We start from the raw sequence: 22,784 nt of genomic DNA on the forward strand, positions 1-22,784 counted from the left end.
AATCAAGGAAAGAGGAGGGACAGGTACCAAAGGTGGGTTGATGTCAGATTACAAAGTCCATGTGTAATTAGACTAATGAATTCATGCCCCTGAAGAATGTTCTGCAGAGAAGTGACATGATTTATTTTATTTTATTTTTTTGAGACGGAGGCTGGAGTGCAATGGTGCAATCTCAGCTCACTGCAACCTCTGCCTCTCAGGTTCGAGTGATTCTTGTGCCTCAGCCTCCCAAGTAGCTGGGATTCAGGCGTGCACCGACATGCCCAGCTAATTTTTTGTATTTTTATGAGAGATGGGGTTTCGCCATGTTGGCTAGGCTGGATTAATTTGCATTTTGGAAAGGCAACTCTGGTTTCAGTGTACAAGAGATTTGAACAGGAGATTAACTAGGAAGCTATAGTAATAGTTATGAAAGGTGATGACAGCCTGAAATTAGGTCAGTGTCTATGAGAACAAAGGGGATGGATTTCAGAAACGTTTCTAAATCATAAATGACTGAACCAGAAGAACTGAAGCTGATGTCAGATTTCTCGCTTAGGTGATGAGGAACAAGGCAGGAAGAGCAGCAATGAGGATAGAGGTGGAAGGGCAGCTCAGGAATTTCTCTGGAGTTTTCCCATCTTGAGACTTCGGTCTTGGAAGACAGAATGGCTGTGACATAATGTGGACTTCTTACTTCCACCCCTAGGAAAGCGTTCTTTGGAACACCTTTGCTGAGTCTCTCTCTCCTCCGCTCACGGGTAAGGCTTACTTGGTAGTGGGACCAGATTGCACAGTGTCAACATGCTTTCTAAGGAAAATCCCAGAAGGCGGCATTCGTCCAGATAACCTTGCTGGCTACATACATATTTGAAGCTTATGTGCACAAATGGAGTTCTTCCAGAAAGAGAGAATGGCATTTGTGGAGGGTGAATCAATTAATTCAGCTACTGCTTTTTCCAACCTCAGTTTCTCACCATAAAGAGACAGAACAGCATGAGCAAAGTATCTGGTGTTTTAGGGTAAAAAGAGGGAGGAAAGTGTGGCTAACTTATCCACTAGGCATACTAAACTATATGTGGTTCTTTACTTTTAAGCAACCCACATATTCAACATTGATATCCCTGTTGTTTTTTATTTTCATAATATGTATTTATAGTACTTCTTCAGAATCAGATGAAGAATCATGATATACAGTTGTTCTTTTTTTTTTCTAAGACGGAGTCTCACTCTGTCACCCAGGCTGGAGTGAAGTGGCACGATCTCGGCTCACTGCAACCTCTGCCTCCCGGGTTCACGCCATTCTTCTGCCTCAGCCCCCCGAGTAGTCGGGACTACAGGCCCCTGCCACCACGCCTGGCTAATGTTTGTATTTTTAGTGGAGACGGGGTTTCACCATGTTAGCCAGGATGGTCTCGATCTCCTGACCTCGTGATCCGCCCGCCTCAGCCTCCCAAAGTGCTAGGATTACAGACAGGCCTGAGCCACCATGCCCGGCTGTATGTACAAATTTTTACCTTAAGTTTGTTAACTTTTTTTTTTTTTTTTTCTGAGACAGAGTCTTGCTCTGTTGCCCAGGGTGGAGTGCAGTGGCATGATCTCGGCTCACGGCAACCTCTGCCTCCCGGGTTCAAGCCATTCTCATGCCTCAGCCTCCCTAGTAGCTGGGGTTACAGGCACACGTCACCACTCCTGGCTGATTTTTGTATTTTTAGTAGAGACAGGGTCTCGCCATGTTGCCCAGGCTGGTCTCCAACTCCTGAGCTCAAGTGATCCTCCTTCCTCGGCCTCCCAAACTGCTGGGATTACAGGCATGTGCCACCGAGCCTGGCTAAGTTTGTTAACTTTTTAACACAATTAAACATACTTGCAGAAAAGAGCCCAGATAAGCATATAGCATGATGGATCTTCACAAAGGAAACTCGACCATGTAAGCATCACCCGGATCAAGGAGGGCATGGTTGGCACACCAGGGGCAGCCCTAATTCATGCTCCCTTCCAGCCACCACCCCTCCCTAAATATCAGCCTACTAATGAAATCAATTGGCTTTGTCTTCGAACTTTATATATATTAATCAGTAGAATTACACAAGAACTGGCTTCTTTCAGTCAACATCTATGAGCGTCACCCATGTTGTTGTAGCCAGTTTGTCATTGCTGGGTCGTACTGCATTCTAGTGTGCGAAAACACCACATTTATCTGTTCTACTGATGATGAACATTTGGTTTGTTTCTAGTTTTGATCTATTATGAATTATGCTGCTATTTTGGTGAACATATGTATGCATATTCATTTATATGTGTGTAGGAGTGGAACGTTGAGCTATTCACATGTCTCTCTTTTTTTTTTTTGAGACGGAGTCTCACTCTGTTGCCCAGGCTGGAGTGCAGTGGCACCATCTCAGCTCACTGCAACCTCCGCCTCCCAGGTTCAAGCGATTCTCCTGCCTCAGCCTCCTGAGTAGGTGGGATTACAGATGCGCAACACCACACCCGGTTAATTTTTGTATTTTCAGTAGAGACAAGGTTTCACCATGTTGGTCAGGCTGGTCTCAAACTCCTGACCTTGTGATCCGCCCACATCAGCCTCCCAAAGTGCTGGGATTTCAGGTGTGAGCCACCACACCTGGCCAGCCACCGCACCCAGCCGACATGTCTCTTTATCGTTTTTATTTTTGGGGTATTGCTTTGTCACCCAGGCTGGAGTGCAGTGGTACAAACATGGCTCACTGCAGCCTCAACCTTCTGTGCTCAAGTGATCCTCCCACCTCAGCCTCCCAGGAAGCTGGGACTACAGGCAGTCACAACCACACCCAGCTAATTCTTGCATTTTTTGTAGAAACAGGGTTTTTCACCATGTTGCCCAGGCTAGTCTGGAATTCCTGAGCTCACGTGATCCACCTGCCTTGGCTCCCAAAGTGTTGGGATTACAGGCATGAGCCACTGCACCCAGCTCTTTATCATTTTTCATATGACAAAGTCAAACTTCTTTTTATTTTTGAGATGGAGTTTCGCTCTTGTTGCCCAGGCTGGAGTGCAATGGCACAATCTCAGCTCACAGCAACCTCTGCCTCCTGGGTTCAAGCAATCCTCCTGCCTCAGCCTCCTGAGTAGCTGGGATTACAGGTGCACACCACCATGCCTGGCTAATTTTTGTATTTGTAGTAGGGATGGGGATTCACCATGTTGACCAGGCTAGTCTCAAACGCCTGACCTCAGGTGATGTGCCTGCCTCGGCCTCTCAAAGTGTCCCAAAGACACAGGCATGAGCCACTGTGTCTGGCTCATATGACAAAGTCAAACTTCTATTACCTGGTGAGCAAACATTAAAAATTCTCACCTGGAGGAGCTGTGCCCCAGCAGTCTAATTTGGACAAACATGTTGTTGAAGAACAGTTCATTCACTTCACTTTATTCAATGCTTCCTGTGTGCCAGAATCCGGGCTGGGTGCTACAGAGACACAGACTGACAGAATCCTTGCCATTGGCCAGGCACAGGGGCTCACGCCTGTAATCCTAGCACTTTGGGAGCTGAGGTGGGCAGATCACTTAAGTCCAGGAGTTCAAGATCTGCCCGGTCAACACGGTGAAACCTCGTCTCTACTAAGAATACAAAAATTAGCCGTGTGTGGTGGCACGCGGCTGCAATCCTAGCTACTTGGGAGGCTGAGGCAGGAGAATCCCTTGAACCTGGGAGGCGGAGGTTGCAGTGAGCCGAGATCGTGCTATTGCACTCCAGTCTGGGCGACAGAGCGAGACTCCATCTCAAAAAAAAAAAAAAAAGAAAAGAAAAAGAAATGCTGATAATAGTGACAAGCATAAGTCTCATAATCCAAAGCAAAAGCGATAAGGCTAGAGTCTGAATCATGAGCAATACCATCTCACCCAAATCTATTTGGCTTCTCAGCTTTGGAAGGTGAGTAGTGCAATCTCAAATAGTGAGGGATTTATCCAAAGAATGTATCCAAATCTATTCAGTTCCTGAGTTCAAACAGTGACATCTAGAATAGTGACAGATAAAAAGTATAGGGTACTATACTTTTACCTAAATTATATCTACTCATACTTTTTAGGGTAATAAGGCATTTTACAACATTTTTAGCTTTTGGAAATAAGATCTTCCCGTAAATACTACTTGGACATGTTTTCAGCAATAACCTACATACAAACGTGAGAGGCCACCTGCTTCTTCCCACTGACACCAGCCCCTCCCTTATCCAGGCCTTTGTTCTCTGCTCAGGTCGTTTACCTCCTTCCTTCATCTTCTCGGCCTTCAGGATTCCGCTGACACATCGCATTCTTGAGAGAACCTTCCAATTCCAATTATGGACTAGCTGCTCTTGCCCTGTGCTCTTTGCTTGGTGACTATTCTTATCCCTCTTCAGCCCTTCTCACACTGTTTCGCGACTGTCTCTTTACCTGTATTAAGTTGGATATTAATTTGGCTCCTTTCACACGCACCAAAATATAAATGGCTTAAGCAACATAAAGATCACACACACAAGTGAGGCAAATTGACCATCTGAGGGGTGAGGAAACTCTGCCGCAAGGGTTGCCCACGATCCTGGTTTCTTGTTTTATTACTTTGTCATTCCCTAGGATGTTGTCTCCATTTACAAGGCCAAAACAGGTTCATCATCAGCTCATCACTCTAGTCCCGGGAAGGGCAGCATGGAGTTAAAATGACAGGTAGCACCTTCTTTTTAAAACAAGTTTCAAGGACACAGCCAGGGTCTTCGCTTCTGGGGGAAGGTGTGTTGAGTTCAGTGTAGGCTGCCGTGAGTTAATGATGGGTTAATGCAACCCAAGTCACTTCCTTATAAGGATGTAACCAGAAGCTGTTCCCATCGCTTCTGTTTATATTATACTAGCCAGATGTTTGTTAGTCACTTTCCTGGCAGCAAGAGCCCTTCTTACTAAAAGGTAGAAGGAAAGAATGGACATTGTGGGGCGATAAGCTCTCTGCCACACACACCACACTGGGCGTTAAGTTCTGAGTTTGTTCACCATTATGTCAGTAATGCTCAGTACAAAGTGTTTAATGAAATGGCTAAATCTTTGACAGTGTCAGAACAGAGGATATAATTCCGGGAGTTTCTGAACAGAGGACTGGATCTTTTTCACAAGAGAAAGAAAAGTTAGACCGCTGTAGACCAGAATTCACACTGTTCCGCGAGTCCCCTTGAACAGGCTCTGAACGTTGTTCTTTTTGATGAAATGGGGATAACGCTATTTGATCCCCAGTATGAGTTGGGAGCGTTGATAACATTTGGCAGTGTGTAGTACACAGATCATGCTGAAAAATATGATCTTCCCTTCCATTTGCAGAAGTGCTGGCAACATCCACTGTCAAACTAGCTGTCGCAGTATCTGCCTGCTGTTCAACCTGTACCATACCTGACTGGCAAAGCCAACGAACACGCAGCCAGTCTGCTCTCTTATGCGTTCTACATTTTATGTCGAGGTCAAGCTAAACTACCAGCAAGTTGGATACTTAGACCTAACATTTAATAGTCAAGAAGATTTTTGCTTTTTCTCATAAGCCACATCTATGATATACCTGACTGTGTTTCTCAGGATTGGGTGGATGTCAGAGTTGAATCTGCTCCTCAAATTTAAGACCTTCTGGTGCATATTCCAATTTTCCCTTCATTCTTTTTTTTTTGTGTGTGAGACAGTCTCACTCTGTCACCAGGCTGGAGTGCAGTGGCACAATCTCGGCTCACTGCAACCTCCTCCTCCCGGGTTCAAGCAATTCTCTTGCCTCAGCCTCCCAAGTAGCTAGGACTATAGGTGCATGCCACCACACCCAGCTAATTTTTGTATTTTTAGTAGAGACGGGGTTTCACCATGTTGATCAGGATGGTCTTGATCTCTTGACCTCGTGATCCGCCCGAGGCAGCCTCCCGAAGTGTTGGGATTACAGGCGCGAGCCACTGCACCTGGCTTCCCTTCATTCTTAATCACCTACCTTTAGTATGTGATCCTGATTTGCCTTTTTTTTTCTTTTTTGGTGCTCCCTCTTCTGGTGTCCTAAGGTACCCTCTTCTTCATGCTCTTTCACTGGGCATGGTCATACTCTGCTGAGATGTCTGAACCGTTCTGCGAACTCCTCAAAAAAAGGACTGTGTCGGCTGGGCACAGTGGCTCGCACCTGTAATCTCAGCACTTTGGGAGGCCGAGGCGGATGGATAACAAGGTCAGGAGATCGAGACCATGCTAGCTAACACGGTGAAACCCCGTCTCTACTAAAAATACAAAAAAAATGCCGGGCGCGGTGGCTCACGCTTGTAATCCCAGCACTTTGGGAGGCCGAGGCGGGCGGATCACGAGGTCAGGAGATCGAGACCACGGTGAAACCCCGTCTCTACTAAAAATACAAAAAGCTAGCCGGGCGTGGTGGCGGGCGCCTGTAGTCCCAGCTACTCGGAGAGGCTGAGGCAGGAGAATGGCGTGAACCCGGGAGGCGGAGCTTGCAGTGAGCCGAGATTGCGCCACTGCACTCCAGCCTGGGCGACAGAGCGAGACTCCGTCTCAAAAAAAAAAAAAAAAAAAAAAAAAAAAAAAAAAAAAAAAAAATACAAAAAAAATAGCCGGGCATGGTGGCAGGCGCCTGTAGTCCCAGCTACTCAGGAGGCTGAGGCAGGAGAATGGCGGGAACCCGGGAGGCTGAGGTTGCAGTGAGCCAAGATCACGCCACCGCACTCCAGCCTCGGCGACAGAGCGAGACTCCATCTCTCAAAAAAACAAACAAAACAAAACAAAAAGACTGTTTTATTGACCTTTGTAACCCTGATTTGCTTTTAGTAACATTTTTTCACCACATTCTTTTTGTAAATTTTTTTTTCTTTTTTTGAGACAGATTCTCACTCTGTTGCCCAGGCTGGAGTGCAGTGGTGCAATCTTGGCTCACTGCAACCTCCACCTCCGGGTTCACGTGATTCTCCTGCCTCAGCTTCCTGAGTAGCTGGGATTACAGGTGCCTGCCACCACACCCAGCTAATTTTCATATTTTTAGTAGAGATGGGGTTTCACCATGTTGGCCAGGTTGGTCAAGAACTCCTGACCTCAGGCGATCCGCCTGCCTTGGCCTAATACTGGGATTACAGGCATAAGCCACTGCGCCTGGCCTTGTAACACTTTTCTCTTTTTTTTGTAGCGATGGGGGGGTCTCACTATGTTGCCCAGGCTGGTCTCGAACTCCTGAACTCAAGTGATCCTCCCACTTAGGCATCCTAAAAATGCTAGGATTACAGGCATGTGCCACTGTGACTGGCCCACATTCTTAAAAGAAGCCCAAAAATTTTCGTAGAATGAGGTGAAGTAAAAATTTAAGAAGAAAGAAAAGTAGGTGACCAGACCCATCTAAATGTAACTTCAGGATATATTGTGAGCAACACTGTAAATGATGAGTTGAGATTAAACACAACAAAAATCAAGCCTTTCACAAAGTATTGCCTAGGGACTCATCAAACATATACAGTGGCCAAAGGAGAGTCAAATCTGGGACAGTTTAAATATCATAATGATAATAATGGATAATATATTAAAAAATAGTAATACTTGACTTTAATGAGGAATGGACTTTATAGAGTTTCAAAGTAACTTCCCGCTGGGCGTGGTGGCTCACACCTGTAATCCCAGCACTTTGGGAGGCTGAGGCAGGTGGATCACAAGGTCAGGAGTTCAAGACCAGCCTGGCCAAGATGGTGAAACCTCGTCTCTACTAAAAATACAAAATAATAAGCCGGGCTTGGTGGTGGGCACCTGTAATCCCAGCCACTCAGGAGGCTGAGGCAGAGAATTGCTTGAACCTGGGAGGCAGAGGTTGTAGTGAGCCGAGATCACGCCACGGCACTCCAGCCTGGGCGACAGAGCAAGACTCGTCTCAAAAAAAAAAAAACAAAAAACAAAGTAACCTCCCATAAAATACAAATACACTACAAAGTGAAAAAAAAGAGTAAAGAGTAACTTTGTAGTGTGAGAAGCCTGGAAGAACTACCTTAAGTGATCACAGTGAACATCACGAGTAACAGGACAAACTGAAATTGTATGCCACATGACAAGTGCACAGTGTCACTTTGTCATCTGCCAAAGATGCATAACTTGAGTCTAATCACAAGGAAAACATCAGACACATCCTCACTGAAGGCATTTTACAAAGTAACTGGCCTAAAACCTTCACAAGTGTCAAAAGTCAAACCTGAAGAACTGTTCCATGCTTAAAAGAGATTAAATAATATAGCCACTAACTGCAGTGGCCTCCTTTTAAAGCAGCGGTCCCCAATCTTTTTGGCTCAGGCACTGGTTTTGTGGAAGATAATTTTTCCAGACAGGGTCAGGGGAGGTGGTTTCAGGAAGAAACTGTTCCACCTCAGATCATCAGGCATAAGATTCTTATAAGGAGCGTGCAACCTAGGTCCCTCAAGTGCACAGTTCACAATAGGGTTCACGCTTCTATGAAAGTCTAATGCTGCCACTGATCTAACAGGAGGTGGAGCTAAGGCAGTAATGCTCGCTCACCCACCACTAACTTCCCACTGTGCGTCCTGGTTCCTAACAGGAGACAGATAGGTACCTGTCTCCAACCAGGGGGGTTAGGGACCTGTTTTAAAGGACATTATCAGGACAACTAGAGGAACTTGAATGGAGGAGGATTAGATGGCAGTGATGTATCAATGTATTAATTTCCTGACTTTGATGGTGGGTTATGTAGGAGAATATCTTCAAGTGTAGGAAATACACATGACAGTATTTGGGAGTGATAGGGCATCAGGTTGGCACTTATTCCTAGATGGTTGTGGAAGGCGTGGGAGGAGTTCTCTGTAACTTTTCTGTATAGTCAAAATAGTTCAAAGTAAAAGTTTTATTTGAAAAATGTAACAGTAATTTTATTTCAGCAGTTTAAAAATTTTCCTTTTTCTTAAAGAGGAAGAAGGCATTTTCATACAAGGCTGGCCAGATGGGAAGAATCTTCAGCTTCAGCTTGGCCTCATTCATTTGAAAATAAAATGTTTACATGAGGCCGCACCTGTGTCCAGCTGAAAGTGGGTCCTTCAGAGCATGTGGGGGATTCTCTGCCAGCTTGATGGGCTAGCTCCTCTAAGCCGGCTGCTGGGGACGTCACCGGCTGAGGGACTCCTGCAAACGCTCATACATGATTTGATCCTGAAAGAGGGAGAACACAGAATACAAGAGCCCGTCACTGCTTGTTTTGGGCTGAATGGTGCCCCCCAAAATTCACATGCTGCAGTCCTCACCCGCAGGACCTCAGAATGTGATTGCAAGAGAGGAGACTGGATTAAAATGAGGTCATACAGGTGGACTCTTATCCAATATGACTGCTGTCCTTACAAAAAGAGGGGATTAGGGCACAGGAGGGAAGAGCATGTGCACAGAGGGAAGAGCACGTGCAGGCGCTGGGAGAAGACAGCCATCATGAGGACAAAGGCTCCAGAAGAACCACCGCTGCCCAACACTCTCCAGAACTGTGAGAAAATAAATTTTCCACCCTTTAGGCCACCCAGTCTGAGGTACTTTGTCATAGTAGCTCTTGCTGACTAACTTCCTGTTCAAGAGAGGTGATATTTTACTTTCCTGCATCTAAATCCTATACATGCTCCTTTCCACAGGGGACTCCATGACTTTCACAAGTGTTGACTCAAGTTTTCCTAAAAAATCAGGTCAAGAGTCTTATGTCTATCTAATTAGTGAAGAAAGCACAATTCTAAACTACACTATATCCAGATGGAAAGGAGGCAAAAGCAGAAGCTTCTTTTTTTTTTTTTTTTTTGAGATGAGTCTCACTCTGTTGCCCAGGCTGGAGTGCAGTGGCGCAATCTCGGCTCACTGCAATCTCTGCCTCCCAGGTTCGAGGGATTCCCCTGCCTCGGCCTCCGGAGTAGCTGGGACTACAGGTGCGCACCACTACGCCCGGCAAATTTTTTGTATCTTAGAAGAGATGGGGTTTCACCATGTTGGCCAGGATTGTCTCAAACTCCTGACCTCGTGATCCACCTGCCTCGGCCTCCCAAAGTGCTGGGATTACAGGCGTGAGCCACCGTGCCAGGCTAGGAAAGTAGAAGCTTCTTACACTATATTAACGTTCATAAGAAATTGCCAGAATGGGACAGGCGTGGTGGTTCACACCTGTAATCCCAGCACTTTGGGAGGCTGAGATGGGCGGATCACAAGGTCAGGAGATTGAGACCATCCTGGCTAACAGTGAAACCCCGTCTATACTAAAAATACAAAAAAAATTAGCTGGGCATGGTGGCGGGCGCCTGTAGTCCCAGCTACTCAGGAGGCTGAGGCAGGAGAATGGTGTGAACCTGGGAGGCGGAGCTTGCAGTGAGCCGAGATCGCACCACTGCACCCCAGCCTGGGTGACAGAGTGAGACTCCATCTCAAAAAAAAAAAAAAAAAAAAATTGCCAGAATGTTTTCCAGTGTGGTGGTATCCACATTTTCAGCAACAATGTATAAGAGTTCCAGGCCAGGCGTGGTGGCTCAGGCCTGTAACCCAGCACTTTGGGAGGCTGAGGCGGGCGAATCACCTGAGGTTGGGAGTTGGAGACCAGCCTGACCAACATAGAGAAACCCTGTCTTTACTAAAAATACAAAAAATTAGCTGGGCGTGGTGGCGCATGCCTGTAATCCCAGCTACTCGGGAGGCTGAGGCAGGAGAATAGCTTGAACCCAGGAGGTGGAGGTTGTGGTGAGCTGCAATTGTGCCATTGCATTCCAGCCTGGGCAACAAGAGCAAAACTCTGTCTCAAACAAAAAAGAGTTCCAGCTGTTTCACATCCTTGCCACCATTTAGTGTTGCCAATCTTTTAAATTTTAGTCATTGTGGTACGTGTGCAGTAGAATCTCACTGTGGTCAAATTAAAAAAAAAATTTTTTTTTTTTGAGACGGAGTCTCAATCTGTCGCCCAGGCTGGAGTGCAGTGGTGCAATCTTGGCTCACTGCAACCTCTGCCTACCAGGTTCAAGTGATTCTTCTGCCTCAGCCTCCTGAGTAGCTGGGACTACAGGTGCACGCCACCACGCCCAGCTAATTTTTGTATTTTTAGTAGAGATGGGATTTCACCATATTGGCCAGGCTGGTCTTGAACTCCTGACTTCATGATCTGCCCGCCTCAGCCTCCCAAAGTGCTGGGATTACAGGCGTGAGCCACTATGTCTGGCAAATTAACATTTTCAATGTTGGGTGGCAATTCCACTCCTGTGTATTTATCCCAAAGAAATACTTGAAGTGTGTTTTTTCTTCTGTGTTTATTTGTTTGTTTTTGAGACAAGGTTTTGTTCTGTAACCGAGGCTGGAGTACAATGGTGTGATCATGGCTCAATGGAGCCTCAACCTCCTGGGCTCAAGTAATCCTTCTGCCTCGGTCTCCTCAGTAGCTGGGACTACAGGTGCATGACACCATGCCTGGCTAAGTTTTAATTTTTTTGTAGAGACAGGGTCTCACCATGTTGCCCAGGCTGATCTTTAACTCCTGGGCTCAAGCCATTCTCCCACCTCCGCCTCCTGAGTAGCTGAGATAATACGCATAAGCCACTGTGCCCAGCTCCACAATGATTTTTTAACCCTTCTCCCACCTATGGTGAAGATGTTTTTATTTCCCTAAAATGTATAGGTAAGTCCCTATGGCTTAGTTTGGGTACAGTCTAGCTCTAAGAAATACAAAGCTATTTGTCAAAAAGGGTAGAGTAGGTCAAATAATACTTGAATTAGATGATTAAAAATTCCGAGATTGTGGGCTGGGCGCAGTGACTCACGCCTGTAATCCCAGCACTTTGGGAGGCCAAGGCGGGTGGATCACGAGGTCAAGAGTTTGAGACCAGCCTCGCCAATATGGTAAAACCCCGTCTCTACTAAAAATACAAAAAATTAGCCAGGCGTGGTGGTGCGTGCCTGTAGTCCCAGCTACTCAGGAGGCTGAGGCAGAAGAATCGCTTGAACCTGGGAGGTGGAGGCTGCAGTGAGCCGAGATCATGCCACCACACTGCAGACTGGGTGACAGAGCGAGACTCTGTCTCAAAAAAAGAAAAAAAAATCTGAGATTGTGGAGGCAGAAGAGGTCATTCTCTTTCTGAATAAAGTTGTTAGAGAATCTAGTTAGGAAAACTGTGTTCCAGTCCCTAAGAAACATATAAAATTAAAATCTCTCAAGAACATTCTCACAAAGGTAATTATTTTGCTTGTTTTCAGATCAAAATGAACCATGTAATTTCTTTTTATGAAGTAGAAGTAGTATACAAAACAATCTGTAAAAGAGTTTAATTCAGCTGGGTGCGGTGGCTCACACCTGTGATCCCAGCACTTTGGGAGGCTGAGGCGGGCGGATCACGAGGTCAGGAGATTGAGACCATCCTGGCTAACATGGTGGAACCCAGTCTCTACTAAAAATGCAAAAAATTAGCTGGGCGTGGTGGCGGGCACCTGTAGTCCCAGCTACTTGGGAGGCTGAGGCAGGAGAATGGCGTGAACCCGGGAGGCAGAGCTTGCAGTGAGCGGAGATCACGCCACTGCACTCCAGCATGGACGACAGAGCAAGACTCTGTCTCAAAAAAAAAAAAAAAAAAAAAAAAAAAAGAGTTTAATTCATGAGGTCATATCTACTGGTCTAAAATTCTAGTTTCCTTTCTCTATACATTTAACAGCATTGCTTACCTTTTTTGATATAGATGATCTTACTTTCTTAAAAGCTTCTTCAAAATGCTTATGACTAATCTTGAGTTCACCTATGGAGCAAATGCAGGAATATACACATCTCAGTATCGTATGGTAACTGACTTAGAACTTAACTTCCTTTGAAAGACTTCGAAAGTTTCAAGGGGTCCACTAAAGAGATCAGTGATGAGATGGGCTCTATTCTTTTAAAGAATAGTATTCTAGCCAGATATATTCTGCTCATCAGATTTTAATCCAAAACCACCCAAAGAGACCTGCCACTCATAGGTTGGTAACTTTTTGTAGGCCTCTTTGCATTGTTTAACTTAATGGTGATGCTTATGAAGAAGAACCAGAATTATTCAGATAATTCAAATAAATTTAACTGGGAATAGAAAGTAGGATTCCATAGTACTAATATTTAAGAGTATGCAACACACAATGAGATCTTATGGAGCCATAATATCATAGAATATTTTATATATAATATATCTCAGCACTGGTTTAGAAGGGAGCTTTAGGTCAGGCGCGGTGGCTCAGGCTTGTTATCCCAGCATTTTGGGAGGCCGAGGCGGGCGGATCACAAGATCAGGAGTTCAAGACCAGCCTGACCAATATGGTGAAACCCCGTCTCTACTAAAAATACAAAAAAAATTAACTGGGTGTGGTGGCACATGCCTGTAATCCCAGCTACTCGGGAGGCTGAGGCAGGAGAATTGCTTGAACCAGGAGGTGGAGGTTACACTGCACCAAGATCGTGGCACTGCACTCCAGCCTGGGCAACAGAGCAAGACTCAGTCTTGAAAATAAATAAATAAATAAATAAAAATAGAGACAGGGAGGCCGGGCGCAGTGGCTCACACCTGTAATCCCAGCACTTTGGGAGGCCAAGGCGGGTGGATCATGAAGTCAGGAGATCGAGACCATCCTGGCTAACATGGTGAAACCCCGTCTCTACTAAAAATACAAAAAAAAAAAAAAAAAAAAAATTAGCCAGGTGTGGTGGTGGGCACCTGTAGTCCCAGCTACTCAGGAGGCTGAGGCAGGAGAATGGTGTGAACCCGAGAGGCAGAGCTTGCACTGAGCTGAAATCGTGCCACTGCACTCCAGCCTGGGCGAGAGCGAGACTCTGTCTCAAAAAAATAAATAAATAAAAATAAAAATAAAAAAATAGAAATAGAGACAGGGTTTTGCTCTGTCACTCAGGCTGGAGTACAGTGGTGCAATCATAGCCCATTGCAGCCTCGAACTCCTGGGCCTCACCCTCCCAAGTAGTTAGGACTATAGGCATGCACCACCATGCCAGTCTAATTTTTAAATTTTTTATAGAGATGGCGTCTTGGTTTGTTGCACAGGCTGCTCTCAAACTCCTGGGCTCAAGCAATCCTCCTGCCGCAGCTTCCCAAAGTGCTGGGATTACAGATGTGAGTCACCACACCCAGCAGACAATTTTTTTCCCCCATATGCGCTCAAATAGTAACATTAAAGACACTGTCAAATGTGAAGGATGGTGCAAAGCTGTTGAGATGGCCCCAAAGCATCACATAATACAATACACAGATTTTATATTTTGAAAGGAAAGTCTCAACATATGGAAAGTTATTCCAAATTTCACTTCTCTTGTGTATTTCCTAAGCTCTCAAATTTAGGCTGCATTTTAACAGGCAAGTAGATACCACCTTAGCAAAAGAATAAGTTTTTCCAGAATTGATAAGCAGCCCAGACTCATGATGAAGACAGCAAATGGATCCATTTGCCTATAGGGACAGTACTCTTTATTAGAGAGGTACTAAATAACTTTGCTATTATTATAATTGTCAGCAACAGAGGTTACCTAATATTTCAGAACAGCTTCTAACAGTCTCATTAGAAAAACATTAGCTTTAATATCATAGATAAAAGACACTAGAAAATGGTCATTTTCCAGGGCAACAGTGGTTTTCAGTATCATAATTAGAATTGAGAGATTCTGGAGACAATTGTACCTTTTTCATTTCCACTCTTCTGTCTTGCCATTTCCTGTCTCAGGGCACAGATAGAAGCTTCTCGTACCAAAGCAGAGAGATCTGCACCCCTACAATAAAATAATAGTTATTTACTTATTCTTAGATACTGCAAAACCCCAGAAAAAAACCCAGAAAACAATTTTCATATAAGTCATATATTAAATAATCAGGAGAGAAAGTGACCAATAAAGATGAGAAATAAATTGATTATCAATCAATAGAAAAGAGCTCTTAGCTTTTATGTAAGATATTTCTAGGCCAGGTGCAGTGGCTCACGCCTATAATCCCAGCACTTTGGGAGGCTGAGGTGGGTGGATCACTTGAACAAGAGTTTGAGACTAGTTTCAGCAATATGGAGAAATGCCATATCTACAAAACTACAAAAAAATTAGCTGGGCATGGTGGCATGAGCCTGTAGTCCCAGGCACTGGGGAGGCTTAGGTGGGAGGATCACTTGAGCCCAGGAGGTGGAGCTTGCAGTGAGCCAAGATCGCACCACCGCACTCCAGCCTGGGCAACAGAGTGAGACTCTGTCCCAATTAAAAGACAAAAACAAAAAACTAAACTCGAGAAGAAAGGAAATTATGGAGGAAACAATACAATGTATAAAGGGCTAAAGTGCTGACTAGCATATTCGTGTATTACATAATGTCTAAAATAAGCTTATTAAAAAGTCATTTATGGGCTGGGTGCAGTGGGTCATGCCTATAATTCCAGCACTTTGGGAGGTTGAGATGGCAGAATTGTTTGAGCCTGGGAGGCAAAGTTGAGTGAGCCTGGGTGACAGAGTGAGACCCTGTCTCAAGAAAACCCCCCAAAAAGTCACTTATGGCTCCAAGTTCAGAAGGGAAAAATACAAACCCTGGAAAGTCTTTAATGCACCTGATTCAAGTTAAAACTGAATGAACACATCATAAGTTACTTAAAATATGACAAATACAAACAGGCCTTCACTTATTTAATTATTTCACATAATAATATGCTTAGTCAGCACAGTTCTGAGTTCAATGAAAGACACTCATGCTGACTGGAGTTTCACTACATTACAACTGTAACAGGATTCTTAGAGATTATTTGAGAAAGAGTTTGAATTTGGGGATAAAAACCTCACTTCTATGATTCACAAGTCTTGGAAAGAAAAGATGAAAATGAAAAATAGATTTTTTTTTAAAAAACCTCATCTCTGGACATTAAACTTATTATATAATGTTGATAATCCCCATACTATATAATTTTTTTTTGTTTTTTTTGAGATGGAGTCTTGCTCTGTCACCTGGGCTGGAGTGCAGTGGCGCGATCTTGGCTCACTGCAACTTCTGTGTCCCGGGTTTGAGTGACTCTCCTGCCTCAGACATATACTATATAAAAGGAAAGACCCACAGAGCTTAAATTTTTAACTGAATCTGGTGTTTTGTTGGCTAAATGTTAGGGTTATAACATTATTTAATAATCACATACCTGCTGGGGTATTCATTCCTTCCCATACTATGAAATCTAACATTGGTGGAAACACCATTAACTAACACAAACAGATAGCTATAGATTGTAGTGGTGTAGTGTCTCTCAAACTGTGATTATAGTGGCATGAAAATCCAAAATGTACACCATTCAACTTTAGCCCTAACCCCTTCACAGACTGACAGCCTACTTGGTATATCCAAAAGATTTAGCCCAGGGCCAGTTCCGCCACCAAAACCACCTCTGTTACTCACCGAAAGTCTTTTCAGATTTGAGCACTTACAGCAGTATTATTATTATATTTTTTTGTAGGGACGGGGTCTTACTATGTTGCCCAGGCTGGTCTTGAACTCCCGGCCTCAAACAATCTGCCTGCCTTTGCCTCCCAAAGGGCTAGGATTACAGGTGTGAGCCACTGCTCCCACCCTTAAAGCAAGTACTAGTCCCCTAAGCATAAGATCATTTCTTTATTTTAAATTTTATTTATTTTTATTTTTTTGAGATGGAGTCTCGCTCTGTTGCACAGGCTGGAGTGCAGTGACACGATCTCAGCTCACTGCAACCTCCACCCGCTGGGTTCAAGCAATTTTCCCATCTCGGCCTCCCTAGTAGCTGGGATTACAGGTGTGCACTACCATGCCCGGCTAATTTTTGTCGTTTTAGTAGAGATAAGGTTTCACCATGTTGGCCAGGCTGGTGTCAAATTTCTGACCTCAAGTGATCTGCCCACCTCAGCCTCCCAAAGTGCTGGGATTACAGGCGTGAGCCACTGTGCCTGGCCACATCATTTAAATAAAGACTGGTATGGATTTGATTCCTAATTAGGGGGTGAGGCACATCCTATTTAAGGGGAGGTAGGGGCATTTACATCTGCCCCTCACCACCCCTGCCTGAGACTCTGATCAGTTTCTCTTCACTGAGAATCACTGCTACATTGGAAGGACATAACAGGGGAAAAAAAGGGCCAGGCATGGTGGCTCACTGTAATCCCAGCACTTTGGGAGGCTGAGGCATGAGGGACTACTTAAGCTCAGGAGTTCATGACAAGCCTGGGCAATACGGCGAGACCCCAAAACTACAAAATTTTTTTAAAAAAATTAGCTGGGGATGGTGGCATGCACCTGTAGTCCCAGCTATCCAGGAGGCTGAGGTCAGAGGATTGCTTGAGCCCAGGAAGTCAAGGCTACAGTGAGCCATGATCATGCCACTGTACTCCAGCCTGGGTGAAAGAGGGAAACCCTGTACGGAAAAAAAAAAAAAAGAAAAAAAAAAGAAACAAAACAAAAAGCCGGAGGGGGCATTGTCTCTGTTAGTTAAACTTGAGTTTCATTTCCTCCCTCTGTGTCCCCAAATTGGGAGTTAACAAACAAATTTACTTCAAAACATATGAAGAAAAACTAATAACTGTAACAACCACAAACATAGGAAGGATGAAGGCAGAAATGTCAGATTTCCTGATGTTACTACAGGCTATGTGGAGGTGAAAAGGCGTGCGGTGAAAATGCATCCTGAGGGCTGCAAAATGTGGCACTTGTAGATTAGTCTCTTTTAAATGCTGACGCACCAGTACAATTTGTAAAGGACAGCAATGCTGGTTAGGGTAGGTTAAGTACCAAGAGTCAACATATGAAAGGACTCCCCTGTTCCCAGGAATTCCTTCAGGGCCTCCAAATGTGCAGTCTCTTCTCTAGGAAGGGAGATGCCAGACACTTTATATGCTTCATGGGATACCTCATTTAATCCTCCCAACAATCTGCTGAGGTGAGCATCATCACCCCTCATTTTATAGATGAGGAAATTGAACCCCAGAGAGTGAATTGACTTAAGATTTAAACACTTACGTATAGCAATCACAGCGAAGGTCACCAGCAATTGCTTCCAAATTTACATCTGCATCCAGTGGTGGTTTGGTACCATTCTAAGTAAGAGAGAAAAATGACTTTTCATTGGAGCTTTAAGACCATGCCGGGCACGGTGGCTCATGCTTGTAATCCCAGCACTTTGGGAGGCCAAGGTGGGCAGATCACCTGAGGTCAGGAGTTTGAGACCAACCTGGGGAACATGGTGAAACCCCGTCTCTACTACAAATACAAAAATTAGCCGGGCATTATGGTACGCACCTGTAGTCCCAGCTACTCGGGAGGCTGAGGCACGAGAATTGCTTAAGCCCTGGAGGTGGAGGTTGTAGTGAGCAGAGATCATGCCACTGCACTCCAGCCTGGGCGACAGAGTGAGACTGAGTCTCAAAATAAAGATAAAGACCATATTCATCTACATAATAGGTTCTTAATAATGGCTGTTTGACTAAATGAGTATAACTGACTTCCAGACCAGTGCTGTTAAGGTTTATACAAATTTCAATGTTGAGAAATGAGGCTAAGAAGCAGATTCCAAACTTGAGAAAGCTAAAGGCAAACAATTTATGCTCATGAAGTTTGAGGAATTTGTGTACAGCTGCAGCAAATACCAAACACCATCAACAAGAATGAAAACCAGCACCTCGATCTTTCCAAAGGTGCAAAAACACATTTCCTTTCCAGCTTAAATATGGCAAATACTTAAGCAATGCTTAGTGTTGGTGTGAGGCTGGCTAGGACGGGAGAAATAATACTGAACCTGGCCAGGAGAGAAGGAGCAGTATCTGCTCTATAATAAAAGCACAAAGCCCTCTAAGCTCAGTATATTCCTTCTTAATCATTTATCTAACACTCAATCTTGATTTTGGTGCCAATTCCCCCTTCAGCTCATTTCGAGAGACATTAGCAATGACAAGTATGTAACTTCGAACTCAGAATTTCTCATGAGACTGGATGTAGAGAAAAAAAACCAACCCAGAATTTTAACACTTAACCCAGTACCTTGCATGCATACACTATGTTTAATAATATTTTTAGTGACAAACTGCAGAGGCAAACAAAACAAGCTTTTTCTTCCCCCCAGGGTCTTGCTCTGTTGCCCAGGCAGGAGTGAGTGGAACAACCACAACAGACTTGACCTCCTGGGCACAAGAGATCCTTCTACCTCAGCCTCCCGAGGAGCTGGAACTACATGCCACCATGCCTAGCTAATTTTTTTTTTTTTTTTTTTTTTTTTTTGAGACAGTCTCGCTCTGGAGTGCAGTGGTGCAATCTCGGCTCACTACAACCTCTTGTCTCCTAGGTTCAAGCGATTCTCCTGCCTCAGCCTCCTGAGTAGCTGGGACTACAGGCACATGCCACCACGCCTGGTTAATTTTTTATATTTTTAGTAGAGATGGGGTTTGGCCAGGCTGGTCTCAAACTCCTGGCCTCAGGTCATCTGCCCGCCTTGGCCTCCCAAACTGCTGGGATTACAGGTGTGAGCTACCACGTCTGGTTTTTTTTTAGAGACAGGGTCTTGCTATGTTGCCTAGGCTTGTCTCAAACTCCTGGCCTCAAGCAATTCTCCTGCCCCAGCCTCCCAAAATTCTGGGATTATAGACATAAGCCACCACCGCACCCAGTCAAAACAGTTTTTAATTATTTAAAATGTATGACAGTTAGATGGTAAGTTTATGAGTATTTGTTTATTATTCTGATTCATAACTTACATATACATTGCATATGTTCTTTCCTGTGTAGCAAATATTATATTATTAAATAACTATTTTAAGAAGAAACATGGCCAGGTGTGGTAGCTCACGCCTGTAATCCCAGCACTTTGGGAGGCCGAGGAGGGCGAATCACCTGAGGTCAGGTGTTTGAGATCAGCCTGGCCAACATGGTAAGACCCCATCTCTACTAAAACAAAAATTAGCTGGGTGTGGTGGCGTGTGCCTGTAATCCCAGCTACTCGGGACACGGAGGCAGGAGAATCACTGGAACCCGGGAGGTGGAGGCTGCAGTAAGCCAAGATCACACCATTGCACTCCAGCCTGGGTGACAGCTGGAGAGTTGGAGACTTGGTCTCAAAAAAAAAAAAAAAAAAAGAAGAAGAAGAAGAAACACACACAAAAGTGAATAAATACAAGCCATTAAGCTTTTCTCTTTTTTTTTTTTTTTTCTTTGAGACAGGGTCTGGCTCTGTCACCCAGGCTGAAGTTCAATGGCACAATCTCAGCTTACTGCAACCTCCACCTCCCAGACTCAAGCCATCCTCCCACCTCAGCCTCCTGGGTAGCTGGGACTACAGGCACCCACCACCACACCTGGCTAATTTTTGTATTTTTCGTAGAGACAGGGTTTCACGATGTTGCCCAGACTGATCTCAAACTCCTCAGCTCAAGCGATCTGCCCGCCTTGGCCTCCCAAAGTGCTGAGATTACAGGTGTGGGCCACAGAACCTGCCCGGTAAGCTTTTCTTAGTGTAAAACGTCAGCCTGGCAAATGCTCCAGGCACAGGGTTCGGCGACCTGGCTGAGAGGACCGGAGCTGCCGGCCTTGTGCACTAGTTACCTGTTGCTCTGCCCACACTCACATACCAGCGTCTCACTGCCTCCCAGCAGGGCATGTTCAAGAACTGCATAAATTATACATCTGTTAGTTGCTATCACTAAATAAAATGGACATGTTATCTACCACAGGTTCAAGAAACAGTTAATTTCCCATTCAATCCATTTTGACCTGAGACACAAACTATGATCTTAGGCAAACAATCTTGTGCTTTTTTCTCTGAGTAGTAAAACTAAAGGGTCAGAATGTAGGGTTGCTAAGCATCTTTTAGTGTAAACAATTTTCAACTGAGTCAGGATAGTGGTCAATCCTGGGGGCAGGTAGAAGTGGGTAGTGGCTGGAAGCAGAAGGGTAGCTTTTGTCGATGTGGGAATGTTCTATTTTATTGTGGCAAAACATACAAAAAACTGACCATTTCAACCATTTTTCAGTGTACAGGTCAGTGGCATTAAGACCATCCACGTTGCTGTATCACCCCTATCCGGCTCCAGAACTTTTTTATCTTCCCAAAGAAAACAATGCATCCATTAAACACTAACTCCCCATTCCTCCCGCCCCCGCCTCCCAACCTCTGGCAGTCACCATTCTACTTCATAATTCTATGAATTAGACTTGGAGTGTTCTTTTTCTTGATCTGGAGACTTTGTAACAATTCATGCAGCTGGACATTTACCACTTTTTAATTTTTTTCTTGAATCTCTAAATCTACTTTACATTTACCACTTTTCTGTAGGTGTATCATACTTCAATAAAAAGACCTAAGGAGTGGAAATAACACTGGATGAGGAATTAGAAAACCTGAGTTCTGAAGTTCAAATTTGCAACTGAATGGCCCTTATAGAAGTTTGTTAATCTTTATTATTTATTTAATTTTTTAAATAAAGTATCTTAATAGATAAGTATCTATCTCCAGATGAGTATATATAATTTTGTGCTATATTTGAGAGGGGAGGGGGGCATCAGTGAACATATAATAGTGATTTCTTTTTTTTTTTTTTTTTTTTTTTTTTTTTTTAATTTTTTTTGCATACAAAAACAATAAACATTTTCTAAAAATACATACAAACAAAAAGATGCGTATCAAACATATTAGGAAGGTTGCACATGGGAAGTCGGGGAATAGAAATGGGGGTGGGAGTTAAAATAAATGAGAGAGGGACTTTATATGGATCAGTGATAATAACTCAATCCTCTATTTGACAAAGAAGACGGAGAAGGAAGAGGAAGAAAAAGAAAGTGGGATAAAGGATCAGAAAGGGAGGAAAATAGAAAAAATTAGAGTATGACTCCAGGGTAGACCTGTTTTGTTGTCATTGAGTTGGTTGGTTGGTTTGTCTGTTGTATTCTTCATGTTTCGCCAAGTTGGCCAGACTGGTCTCGAACTCCTAGCCCGAAGTGATCAACCCGCCTCGCCCCCCAGAGTGCCGGGACCACAGGCGTGAGCCACCACGTCCAGCCCCCACATTGCTTCTGGCCTCCGTGGTAGACCTCCCAGACGGGGCGGCCGGGCAGAGGGGCTCCTCACTTCCCAGACGGGGCGGCCAGGCAGAGACACTCCTCACTTCTTCCCAGACGATAGGTGGCCGGGCAGAGGCGCTCCTCACTTCCCAGACGATGGGTGGTCGGGCAGAGGCGCTCCTCACTTTCCAGACGATGGGTGGCCGGGCAGAGGCGCTCCTCACCTCCCAGACGATGGGTGGCTGAGCAGAGGCGCTCCTCACCTCCCAGACGATGGGTGGCCGGGCAGAGGCGCTCCTCACCTCCCAGACGGGGCGGCCGGGCAGAGGCGCTCCTCACTTCTTCCCGGACGGGGCGGCCGGGCAGAGGCGCTCCTCCCCTCTTCCCGGACGGGGCGGCCGGGCAGAGGCGCTCCTCACTTCTTCCCGGACGGGGCGGCCGGGCAGAGGCGCTCCTCACTTCTTCCCGGACGGGGCGGCCGGGCAGAGGCGCTCCTCACTTCTTCCCGGACGGGGCGGCCGGGCAGAGGCGCTCCTCACTTCCCAGACGGTGGGTGGCCGGGCAGAGGCGCTCCTCACTTCCCAGACGGTGGGTGGCCGGGCAGAGGCGCTCCTCACTTCCCAGACGGTGGGTGGCCGGGCAGAGGCGCTCCTCACTTCCCAGACGGGGCGGCCGGGCAGAGGCGCTCCTCACTTCCCAGACGGTGGGTGGCCGGGCAGAGGCGCTCCTCACTTCCCAGACGATGGGTGGCCGGGCAGAGGCACTCCTCACTTCTTCCCGGATGGGGCGGCCGGGC

General features: G+C 45.3%; 1 protein-coding gene and 1 long non-coding RNA gene across 6 annotated transcripts in view; one reads left to right on the forward strand and one right to left on the reverse strand.

Moving 5' to 3' along the window:
* The first annotated feature begins 450 nt into the window (after positions 1-450).
* On the forward strand, positions 451-9,501 carry LOC134731901 (uncharacterized). Its single transcript, XR_010114612.1, has 3 exons — positions 451-740; positions 4,257-4,668; positions 8,909-9,501. It is a non-coding gene; the product is annotated as an uncharacterized lncRNA (long non-coding RNA).
* Positions 8,844-22,784, reverse strand: part of NVL (nuclear VCP like) — a 108,066-nt gene continuing 94,125 nt past the window's right edge. For all 5 annotated transcript variants that reach the window (XM_055233805.2, XM_055233806.2, XM_063613364.1 and 2 more), the window contains 4 exons: positions 17,963-18,039; positions 14,643-14,731; positions 12,658-12,728; positions 8,844-9,147 (listed from right to left, as the gene is read on the reverse strand). In XM_055233805.2, the coding sequence (XP_055089780.1) occupies positions 9,103-9,147; positions 12,658-12,728; positions 14,643-14,731; positions 17,963-18,039 (282 nt within the window). In that variant the 3' untranslated portion in view covers positions 8,844-9,102. The remainder of the gene's footprint in view (positions 9,148-12,657; positions 12,729-14,642; positions 14,732-17,962; positions 18,040-22,784) is intronic.

Source organism: Symphalangus syndactylus, chromosome 19, assembly GCF_028878055.3.
Source record: "Symphalangus syndactylus isolate Jambi chromosome 19, NHGRI_mSymSyn1-v2.1_pri, whole genome shotgun sequence".
Lineage (NCBI taxonomy): Eukaryota > Metazoa > Chordata > Mammalia > Primates > Hylobatidae > Symphalangus > Symphalangus syndactylus.